We start from the raw sequence: 11876 nt of genomic DNA, 5'->3' as shown, positions 1-11876 counted from the left end.
CTCCTATGACAAGGTGACATGTCTGGTTGATGAGGGATAGACTGTGTAACACTGTCTCCCACAGCGTTCTCCTGCAGAAACTGGCTGCTCATGACATGGAGAGGTATATTCTTTGCTGGATTGGATACTGGCTGGATGGCAGAGCCCAAAGAGTGGTGGTAAACGGTGTCACATCTTGTTGGTGACTGGTCACTAGTGGTGTCCCTCAGGGCTCGGTATTAGGGCCAGTGTTGTTTAATATCTTTATCAATGATCTACAGGAGAAGTACTGAGTTGCTGTAGTATGCCCAAGAGAAGAGAAACAAAGCTGGTGAAGGGACTGGAGCACAAGTCTGAGGAGGAATGGCTGAGGGAACTGGGGTTGTTTAGTTTGGAGAAGGCTCAGGGGGGACCTTATCCCTCTCTACAACTACATGAAAGGAGAATGGAGAGAAGTTGGGGTTGGTCTCTTCTCCCAACTAACAAGCAACAGGACAAGAAGAAATGGCCTCAAGTTGTTCCAGGGGAGGTTTAGATTGAATATTAGGAAATTTCTTCACTGAGAGGGTGACCAGGCATTGGAACAGGCTGCCCAGGGAAGAGGTAGAATCACCATCCCTGGAAGTGTTCAAAAACCGTGTAGATGAGGCCCTTAGTGACATAGTGGACTTGGCAGTGCTAGGTTAATGGTTGGACTCGATGATTTGAAAGGTCTTTTCCAACTGTGCTGAATGTATGATTCTGTGTTTCTGCAGATGCAGCCCCCATTGAGGGGGCTCTTCAGCCATTGAAGGCTCTTCAGCCTCGCTCCCTTGCCCTCAGCTTCAAGGTCACCCTTTCAGGGCTCAAAGCCCGTCGGGCAGGGAAGGAGAAGGCCTCTCGCCTCGCGGTGAGATGAGTCGCAGCCGGCGGCAGCGCTGGGATAATTAAATACTGCGGGCCGCACTGAGCGGCAGGATGTCACTAATTTGGCCTTCGCCGGGTACCGTCGCCGCTGCGGCGCAGGGTGGGAGGGGACAGGCCAGCATGGCCGCCGCCGTCGGCGGCGGGGAGCGCGGAGAACTAGCGCCGAGAGGGAAAGTGATGGCTGGTGCCGGTGAGGAGGACGAGGAGGAGAATATTCTGTACGACCTCCTGGTTAACACCGAGTGGCCTCCAGAGACCGAGGTGCAGGTGTGTGTCGCCGCTGCATGGCGGGGTGCTGGGTGTTGACCGGCCACGTCGGCGCTGGCGGGGATGCGCCCTGCTGACCCGTGGCAAGGCAGCCAGCGGCTGGGAGAGGCCGCCGGCCATGGAGGCCGCGGGGACGGGCTGTTGCCTCCAGGGAGGCTCATTGGGCTGCCCGTTCCTGATGAGCACAAGAGCGGGCAGTGCAGCAGGGGCAATCACGGGAAACACCCCTGCGGTCATCCCGTTCCTGACATGGCCTTGTGTCACTTAATTCCCGCCTTGTCACCCTGGTTTGTGCCTCCTGGGGTGCCTTGGGCCTTCTCTGCTCATTAACTGTGAACGATGTATACTTGGTTTTACTACTGAGTTGATAGGAGGGAAGCTGTAATGAAATCCTGGTCTCATTTCCAGAAACAGCTGTACTGAAAGCAGTGGCAGCTGTCCTGGTAGAAGCGTGGCCTTTATCGAGTTTACCTTGTGTGAGGAAAACTAGATCCTTCTCTATACTTGTTTGTTTGGATTTACACCCTTCCTGGAGACTGTCAGTAGCCAAGGGACAGTTCTAGTGTTCTTTTTGCAGTTTTAGTGGGAAATGGATTTTATGCTGACATACATAGGCAAACAAATTATTTTGCCAACATGATTCAGTTTGCTTTAAGTTGCCTTAACAGTGATGTTATTTAGGTGACTGACTTTCCCTTTAGATCATTTGTCTCTTTTAATCCTGATTTAATGACGTGTTTCAGAAAAAGTCACAAAACACTCTCTGCCTTAGTTTTTATAAAGCTGAATGGTTTGGAATGAGTGAGGTGAGGGACAGCAGAAGGGAAAAGGAAGCTGAATGCTGCAGTAGGAAATTAAATTAAATATCTTCCTATGCAGTCGTCTAGGATACAAAGCAAGGCCTTAAAAATACTTGTCACTGGTTTCTGTTGACTTTATGTTTCTGTTATGTCATTTGGGATGATTAATTTTTAGTTGCAGAATGCTGAGCACTTAAAACTGTGATTATGACGATAGGAAAATGACTTCTGCGGTGAGCATGTGATGTTTTGTTATATTCAAGACACTGGTAAAACTGGCATGTCTTTCTTAAGATGGACCCTCAAATTAGCTTTAATTTTTGTTCCTGTTAATATCCTCATTCACATGTACTGAATTTCCCAAGTCTGAGGGCAGGGCGGTGGAGGTGAGGGTGGGGAATAAGCTAGTTGTAAAACAGGACTCATGCAGTGACAGAGAAGAGATGGTGTAGAAATCAACCAGCCTGTATTCGGTGTAGTGATGCAGTTGTGTACAATGCATAGTTTGGGAATGAGAATAATGAGAACAAAAGGAATTACTGAGTAGCTGATCAGTGGAAAGAAAGAATGACGTAGTGGTTGCGGAGGTGTCAGGAGGACTCATGGAGTCGTTCAGGGAATACAGACAAACTGAACTTTTCTCCAGTAGACAAGTACCATATATTTTCTGAAATGTATCAAATATATCACTTGATTCTATGGTTTTTTTTCATTGCCATCTAATGTTTTGAGCTTTTACCAACACTCTCTTCCCTCCCCACCTCCCCATAAGTTTGCTGGGTGTGCACCAAAATCCAAAACTAAGTGGGTGGCTTGTCAGCAGGAAAGTTACTTAGGTTTTATTTCTGGAATGTTTTAGCAAAGGAGAACTTGAAGTTGTTTTTGCAAATGGGAATGCGTTAAGAAAGTACAGCAGATCTGGTAGCCATTGTTGTTGCTGAGGTGCTGAGAATACACTATAAAAAGCAAAATTTAGGTCTTTGGGGCTTTGTGAAGGGTTTAAGATGAATGGTGTAGGAGCCTACAGTTTAGGCTCAGAATTGGACATTAAAGAATATTCAGAAAAAATCTGAAGAGGTATAAGCAGTTTTTTGAAATGGTTTTTACTGGGTGCTTTTCTTAAATCCAAAAACTTTAACAAGCTCTGCTTTTAATCTCCCTAGGAAACTGCAGCTGTCCCCGAGGTACTATGATAATAGAAATAATTTATACTCTCATTTATTTTACTGTAATGCCTTATTATACCCTGGTTGATCAACCTCAGTTTGAAATATTATCAGTACAGCTGTGTTGGTTTCTTATGTGCTGTGAGATGACAGTCTCATTATTTGAAAGACTGTTTGTGGATGGCAAACTTGGCATGGAAAATTGCTAATCTTTACTTGAGTAACTTAGGTGGGATTGTGTCGTGGTTTAAACCGATCCACACAGCTCGTCCACTCACCCCCCCTGGTAAACCCAGGACAGATGGTTTAGTGTGAGGTGTCCCTGCCCATGGCAGGGAGGTTGGAACTAGATGATCTTGAGGTCCTTTCCAGCCCTAACTATTCTATGATTCTAACTTAAATTTGGGACTGCATTTTTTTTTTTTTTTTAACATGGACATACTCCGGAAGTTTGATAAATTTTTGGGTCTTTCAGTGTCAGTGTATGCTGCTCTATAACTTGGAGTGAGAGGTCTGAATATTTCAGTTAACAAGTAATGATCTGCTCTATGTATTCTATACTCAAGAGGAAATTAATTCATTACGTACTCTATTGTTCAGTTTGTGGTGCTTTCACTAGAAAAGTGAAATAGGCTTGACTGCTTATTTTGAATATTTGGTTTCCTTATTGGTTATCTTTCTTGTCTTCTGTTTAATACCTTTTTCCTACTTTCTAATTGTTAAATAATTTTACCTCTTCTTATAGCTAAGACTATACAGCATATGCTGTTTTATATTTCTTTGTGTTTGGAGAATGCTTTTATTTATATAGTGAGCATAGTTCCTTCCGCCTTAAGAGGCTCCTCCTTAAGAGGAGCAGGACTGCTAGAAAGGCTGTGTGAGGCAGTATGGAGTAAAGCTGGTGATCCAAGTGGCTGTCTTATCTAGTACCGATTGATATAAAAAGAATATTTCTTCAGAAGTCCTTTTTTTTTCCTTAATAATTCTGAAACTTGCATGAGCAGTCTTTATGTAGCTTAGCAGTTATATATTAGGATAATATGCAGAATGCCAATTGCTTCAATTTCTGGGCATTACAGATCAATCTGGCATTCACTTTGGCACAGAAAGAATGATTATATACCTTATAGGAGAACATAATCAGAAGTCAATGTCTTTTGTTACTACTCAGAGATAAAGGCAAAGCTGAATCAATAGCCAGTCTATAGTACATTTTGTTTATTACATCTTGGCGCTTAAAATATTTGGCTTTATAGCCTCTTTTATGCAGTTAAATTACTCACTATGTGAAGTTACAAATAATAGAAAATACAAAAGGAGTTTGTAGGCTAGCAGGCAACTTAAATTTGGTAAGTGAATATATGTATGAATGTTGTATTTAAATTAAAATATATAAGTGTTTAACCATTATTGCTTTAATTGCAGCCAAGAGGCAATAGAAAACATGGTGCATCGTTTATCATCACTAGAGCAGTTACAGGTAAATATGACTTGGTCTTATGTTTATGGCTTATGAGAATGTATGGATTGCTTGCAAAATTTACAACTGCTGCTTTTTAAGGTGGTGCGTGTAGTAGAAATAAAACGCTGCATGTGTTTCCAGGAAGGTGTTTTCTGATTATCAATATTACTATGTTATTTTTATGTCATTTTTGTAAGTTTTCTTGTCTCCAGTAACTTACTGGGACAAACTAATAAACCGAGTGTTTGGCTAAGAAGTATAGAAGCCCTGTTGTGTTTCACAAAATGTTTTTCAGGGGTTTGGGTTTTTTTGGGTTTTTTTCCCCGAAAAGCTCTTGTGTGGGGCTCTTTGCTAGTTAGTTCTATAAGGAACATTTACATTCTGATTATATTTCATTGCTGTTCAACACTTGGTTCATGCAGTAACTGAATTGCATTTTCTCTTAGAATTTCCAGAAGTAGGTGATGATTTTTTTGGTCTGCTATTTGCATTTACTGTAATATAAGAATTCATTGGCCAAGGCCAGATTATTCTGTTAATACATTTTTCTTTTGTGCAAATTTCTGAGACTCTGCAGTAAGCTGGAGAATGTTTAAAGCTGCCTCTTTTTTTGCCTCTTTTTTTCCATTGCAGGTCCTGCATTGTTTTTGCTTCGGTACATCTGGTACAGGTAGGTTTGATGAAAGTAGTGCTTAATATTTTTATTTGGTAATACAGTTTTTTTTTATTTGATGGGAAGCTGTTCTTAATGGAAGTAAAACTGAATATTTGTTTAGAATATTGTGTATCTCAGGTACTGCTTTTGTTATGTGTATGTTCTGATTTAGCTTATTTTTTTTGTAATTTCAGCCCTGCAAAGTTTTCTTTGCCCACTGGTCTGGTTCGTCTAGTTAATAAGCAGATCAGCTGGCACCTAGTACTTGCAAGGTAACCAGCTTACATGCCTTTCAATTTTTGGTGGTAGTGAATGTATTGATGCTTCCTTTCCTTCTCCCTCTGTCTCCACTGGCAAGAATGCTGAGTTAATATCATGCTAAAGACATTATTCTTTTTGGTTGAGGGAGGTGCTGGAGGCTTTCACAGATAGCCTTGGTAAAGAAGGGTCAGTTTGCTACCTAGGGGCTTCCATGCTGCTTCCCTCCATTTAATGCATCTCATTCAGGTCTGAATCATAGAATGGTTTGGGTTGGAAGGGACCTTACAGAACATTTAATTCCAACAACCCTGCCATGAGCAGGGACACCTTCCACTAGGCCAGGTTACTTAAAGAATACCCTTCTAGCTTTTGAGGTAAAGTGGCTTGCGCTGCAGTCATTCTCAAACTCAGGTCCTAAAGACCTGAAACTTGCCAGAATATGTAATATAAGTTACTTATTTTAAAATTTGAGGAAAGTGAATGCATACCCTTCAAGACTTATCTGCTATTGTATGTATAGAGAAGTGAGAGATCTAAGGCTAGAAGCAGGTGTTTGAGTAATTTTAGTAGCATCAGTGAGATCACTGGCTCTTGAAAATAAGCATAAATATGTACAGAAGAATGGTTCAGTGGCATGAAGGTAGTATGGGATGTTTTAGTGTGCTATGTATTATCACTGAACATGATCAGTGCTTCAGTAAGAGCTCTGTACTGTTGGGAGAGATGGTGATTCTTTAATGGAAGTGATGATCCCTTTGGTTTCATAGCATGCCAGTTGCGATGTTGTATGTTAGGTACTAAGACAGGAGACATGTAAGTAAAGAGACTATGTAGCTTACGGAAGCGTGATGCTTGTTTATTCCAGATAAAGCAATACGTAGCTTAGGTAGTGCTGTTATAAAATGATCCTTAAGCAACACTGGATTCTGATCTCCCTTGCAGCAAGATTTTAGACATTGTTTACATTCTGTTTGTGCTACTAGAGAGAATGGCAGGTACATTTTGGTGACATGAAGAGAATCTTATTATAGCAGTGCTTTTTTTTTTTAATAAAAATTGTTATTTTCCGATTTGTTGTTGTTTATGAAAGAGGAAATTTATATCTAACCTTGCAGAAAAGGACCTAGAGCTCTTATGCACATTCTCTAAGGACTGGACTTTGAATTTTTTTTCATACTTCTATTTTTTCTCTTTCAGCAACGGTAAATTGTTGGCAGTTGTTCAAGACCAATGTGTAGAAATCAGGTAACTTAGTGTTATCTATTGCTTCATGATCACAGTTGTGGAGTTCTGAGAGTGTTTCTAGTAATTTGCTAACCCTACTTGTGAAAGTAATCTGTGGAATAATCTTAAAATATGTTACTGTTTAGAAAGCTTTCTCTTCTTAGTTCTTGGCTGTTCCCCATTAAAAAACAAAGTAAAACAAACAACAAAAAAGCTCCCAGCCACCCTGAGGATGCTCCACAATTCTAAATGTTATAAATAAGCTTTATGTTAAGTATTTATCTGTACCTCTCTGTTTTCAAGATATGAAAGAAAACAGTCAAGATGCTTCAAAATATTAAACCCAAATCATGGTCTTTCTAACCTTTGCCTTTCTGTTTCCCCTAAAAATCTCCTAATAAATGGGATAAGGAGTTAGTATTCTGCTTCTCTATAGAGTAGCTGGCATATATAATACTTAACTTCATTTTGCAAGTTATGTGGATTGCAGTAAAGGCTGATGATCTCCTTTTTTCTCCTCCTCTCTAACAAGCTCTCCTTTGCCAGTTCAAGAGCACATTTAGCTGTACAATGGATCTTGATTGAGTGTGTTTACTTGCTTCACAAAAATCCATTTGCTAGAAGGTCAGACCTTCTATTTATATGTAAAAGAAGCAAGTGTATGAAAATTGTTCAATCAGAAGTGGTATGAGCACAATAAATGTCAGCTTATAGACTATAAAATAAATCTTGTGTTTCAGATGTATTAATGTAACTATATTCTTGCACTGTTTCTAAAATTGTAACCTAGAGAATACTGACTTTGATTGTTTTTTTTTCCTAAAGTTACATGCTGAGGTTCTGAAATGCTGGTATTCTATTTGAACAGCATTACTACCGAGAGATTTAGTAGTATTTTTTATGCAGGAGGGTTTCTAAAATACTATTGTTAATTACCGTAGTTGCCTAAGGGTGAAGGCTACTTACCTACCTTTTTGAACAAGTATTAAATACATGGGGGCCTTTGAATTGTGCACTTACAGTGTTCTGTTTATTCTGGAATATTGAATGGTGTTTTTTTCTGTTCTCATTTAAATCCATGAGTCTTTTTTGCAGGTCTGCAAAAGATGACTTTGGATCCATAGTTGGAAAATGTCAAGGTATACAATATGGCAATCTCTACATCAACACTTAGTGTCATCGTTATTTATTATTAATGCATTGCTAAGTGGCTGTGCTAGTTTACTTCAAGGAGAATGTTGTAACTTCTTAAAACCATTGGAAAGAATCTCTTAATAATTTTGCATTGTGACTAGCTCCGTTACTCTTCCTCCCCCTCTTCTTTTCATTGTGATGAATATACAAAACCTGAATCTGAAATGGAATTGTAGTTAAAATTAATGGGTTTGATATACATAATGGATGTTGGAGGTGTTTTTTTTTTCCTCTCATTGTAATGATGTCAGGCATCATGCGTTTTTTGATGCAGTTGACTTTTTGCTCTGTTCAAGGGGTTATATTTATATTTCACTTTTTAATAACTTTCTTCCTTTTTCATAGTGCCAAAGGATCCTAACCCTCAGTGGAGGCATGTGGCATGGAGTCGTGATTGTACATTACTTGCTTATGCTGAAAGCACTGGAACAGTGAGGGTGTTTGACTTAATGGGTAGCGAGCTTTTAGTCATTTCACCGGTAAGTGCTCTCTCAGATTAAATATGAATATAGTAGGACATTTTGTAAGCATAGAGGGCAATTTCCACTCTTTGGCCTTCGTTTAATCACAGCTTACTTTGGTATAAAGGCTTACAGTACGAATACCATGCACAAATGTACCATGAAGTGTTTATCATATGATGTTATACTGAAGTCATGTATAGCACTTGCAAAGCATATCCTTTGTGCTATTACATCTAGTCAGAATCTCATAGAATAGTTAGGGTTGGAAAGGACCTTAAGATTGTCTGGTTCCAACCCCCTGCCATGGGCAGGGACACCTCACACTAAATCATGCCACCCAAGGCTCTTCAGCCTGGCCTTGAACACCGCCAGGGATGGAGCACTCACAACTTTCCTGGGCAACCCATTCCGATGCTTTACCACCCTAACAGTAAATAACTTCTTCCTTATATTCAATCTAAGCTTCCCCTGTTTAAGTTTTAACCTCTTACCCCTTGTCCTGTCACTATGAGGTCTCCCTGCAGCCTTCTCTTCTCCAGGCTGAACAGCCCCAACTTCCTCAGCCTGTCTTCATACAGGAGGTGCTCCAGTCCCCTGACCATCCTCGTGGCCCTCCTCTGGACTTGTTCCAACAGTTCCATGTCCTTTTTATGTTGAGGACACCAGAACTGCACACAATACTCCAGGTGAGGTCTCACAAGAGCAGAGTAGAGGTGCAGGATCACCTCCTTCAACCTGCTGGTCACGCTCCTTTAGATGCAGCCCAGGCTTTCTGGGTTGCAGGTTGGCTTTCTGGGCTGCAAACGCATACTGCCAGCTCATGTTCATTTTCTCATAGACCAACAGCCCCAAGTCCTTTCCTCCAGGGCTGCTCTGAATCTCTTCTCTGCCCAAGCTGTATCTGTGCCTGGGATTGCTCCATCTCAGGTGTAGAACCTTGCACTTGGCATGGTTAAACTTCATAAGATTGGCATCAGCCCACCTCACAAGCATGTCGAGGTCCCTCTGGGTGGCATTCTTCATCTTTCTTTTTTTTTCTTACAACTGTGATAGATCTGCAGGTACATCAGGTTGTGAAAGTATAAAATCACCCAATTAGTGTATTAATTACAATTTGTAACAGTAGGGTACCGCATGGCTGGTGACATGCCACGCCACTGCCCAGAACACTGTCCTGGGCCTCGAGAAACAAGTCTTACAACAACATGGCACCCCTGAAAGCATTGATACAGACAAAAGGACTTGTTTCTAAAACAACCTAGTAGACACCTGGGCCAAAGAGCGTGACATTGAGTGGTTATATCACATCCCCTATCATGCACCAGCCTCTGGGAAAAACTGAATGGTACGGTGGACTGTTGAAGACTCAGCTGGGGTACTGTTAAAAGACTACAGTAGGATTTCTTTAAAATCAAGATAAAGAAAGTACATTTTGTTACTAACAGAAATATGAAACTTTACATTTTTATACAGTATAGTAAATTTAACTTCCTAATTCTTCCGGTAACGAAGTTTTATTTATTTTTAACTCTCCTTTCTCTCAATGTCTGTCTATCTTTTTTGGTAAAGACAGCAAGTTTTCCGGGAGATCTGAGTTATGCTATTGCTGGGTTGATCTTTCTAGAATATAAAGCAAGTGCCCAATGGTCAGCTGAACTGCTTGTTATTAATTATCGTGGAGAACTGAGAAGTTATCTTGTAAGGTAAGCATAAATTTTCACTTGCTTTGAGAAGGCACAGTGAACTTCACTGGAATTCTTTCCACTCTTAAAAAAAAAAAAAAAATCTGGACTAGTGTATGTATTTTTTTCCCCATACTTAGTGTTGGAACAAATCAAAGCTTTCAAGAAAGTCACAGTTTCAGCTTTAGCAGCCATTATGCCCATGGAATAACTACGGTCATTTATCATCCTGGTCACAGGTAAGTGATCTGTTTGCTACTTGCTAATAATATGTAAATGATGAACAAAAGTGGCAAAATAAACATTGAAGTGTGTCTGATAAGCAGAGGGAGAAAAAAGGCCTATTTTAATATTGGTATTTAGTGAACCAGCAATAACAAGTCATGCATTACTGGGTCTATGGAAAAAGCTCTGGTTGGTGATTTCACTTTACTAATGGAATAGTGAAAATCAAGTTATGCCCTTTACTGTTTGAGTACCTTGCATAAGCAGCATTCTTTAAAATGTCAGGAATAGCTTCTGAAGACGTTTCTGAATGTGATGGGGGTAAAGGCTGATATATAACCTTGGTTACTTTTTTTTCTGTGTGGTTTGCCTGCTGGACTGTTGGCCAGCCTGTATTCCCTAGTGTTCTGACTGGAACTGCCAGGCTTTGGTATTTGGAGTTGTCTTGTGATGCATTTTCTTTATTAGTAACATATTGGCTACAAAAAACAGACTTGAAAGGTGGACTAATTGACTGTTTGCTCTTGAACCAGATGTAGTTAGAATAGGTCCTGGTTAGCCGATTACCTATGTTAAAAATTTGTCTACCTTTTTAATATTTACTTGTTATATAGCAAGATAAACTTGGCAACTTATTTTTCTATATCTCTTCATTTGTAGAAACTAATTTTCCTTCTAGATACTTTTATTAGATATACTGGGATTGAATTTGTCAGCACAGTATGTTTTATCACTGTATTGTTTTAAATGGAAATAGGGTTTGGCTATAGAACAACATAAGAAACTCCCTGTTTAAAAGTTTGTTCTCGTTCTTCAGTGTTAAGTGAACTGTCCTATTTATCTCAGGAAAAAATGGTTATTAATGAGAAGTAGTGTTCTTCTAGCTTATTACTTTGAGAAATTAATTCTGAGTATGGTTTCTTCTAAGTAGTTCATATCTAGTAATTCCAAATAATTAATATGCAGTATGCTAAATCTAGATTTTTGAGGTAATAGGGGTGAGTTATGGAGCTTTGGTAGTGCTATCTGACCAGACAACAGAACCTGTCATTCTTTCCTTAAATCAGACTGAGGTTAACAGTTCCTGACACTTGTTTCTCAAGTTATATTTTTCTGCTCCTAATATTAGGAAGTATATTGATTATAACAGTGAGTGTTGCAGAGAATATTTGTTACTATTCAAAGTATGTTCAATTAATTGTTCTGACAGTTATAATAGCCAGGTGTGCCTGCTTTTAATTTTTGGTGCTTTTCTGAATAAATGATGTCAGAACTGTTAAACTCTTATAATGGATGAACCCATTAACAAGAAAATACATAGAAAACCAGTCAAAATAGTTGTCAGCATCAGCATTGTTTTGTGTGTACTAATGGCAACTTCGCCATAGAAGTTTAAAACAGAAGAGGGAGAGAAAAAAAAAGGCAAATATTTCAGGTTTTTGTTTTCCTTCTTTTCTCCCACCCACAAGAGAAGCAGTAACTTTGTTTTTCTTACTATTCTTATAAGATCCTAGCTTAACATTTTTAAAACTTGATACTAGTGTGAATTAAAAGAGCAGAAGTCCATGCTGGTTCTTTGCTTAGAACAGAT

General features: G+C 39.6%; 1 protein-coding gene across 1 annotated transcript in view; it reads left to right on the top strand.

The window, feature by feature from the left end:
• The first annotated feature begins 990 nt into the window (after nt 1-990).
• The window catches only part of NBAS (NBAS subunit of NRZ tethering complex), a 182627-nt gene continuing 171741 nt past the window's right edge, over nt 991-11876 (top strand). The window contains exons 1-9 of the mRNA XM_065681650.1: nt 991-1152; nt 4544-4598; nt 5214-5250; nt 5430-5507; nt 6694-6741; nt 7816-7859; nt 8260-8393; nt 9948-10081; nt 10201-10299. Coding sequence (XP_065537722.1) covers nt 1006-1152; nt 4544-4598; nt 5214-5250; nt 5430-5507; nt 6694-6741; nt 7816-7859; nt 8260-8393; nt 9948-10081; nt 10201-10299 — 776 coding nt within the window. The 5' untranslated portion in view covers nt 991-1005. The remainder of the gene's footprint in view (nt 1153-4543; nt 4599-5213; nt 5251-5429; nt 5508-6693; nt 6742-7815; nt 7860-8259; nt 8394-9947; nt 10082-10200; nt 10300-11876) is intronic.

The sequence above is a fragment of the Lathamus discolor genome, chromosome 5 (genome assembly GCF_037157495.1).
Source record: "Lathamus discolor isolate bLatDis1 chromosome 5, bLatDis1.hap1, whole genome shotgun sequence".
Taxonomy (NCBI): domain Eukaryota; kingdom Metazoa; phylum Chordata; class Aves; order Psittaciformes; family Psittacidae; genus Lathamus; species Lathamus discolor.
This window is presented reverse-complemented; position numbering and strand designations above follow the sequence as displayed.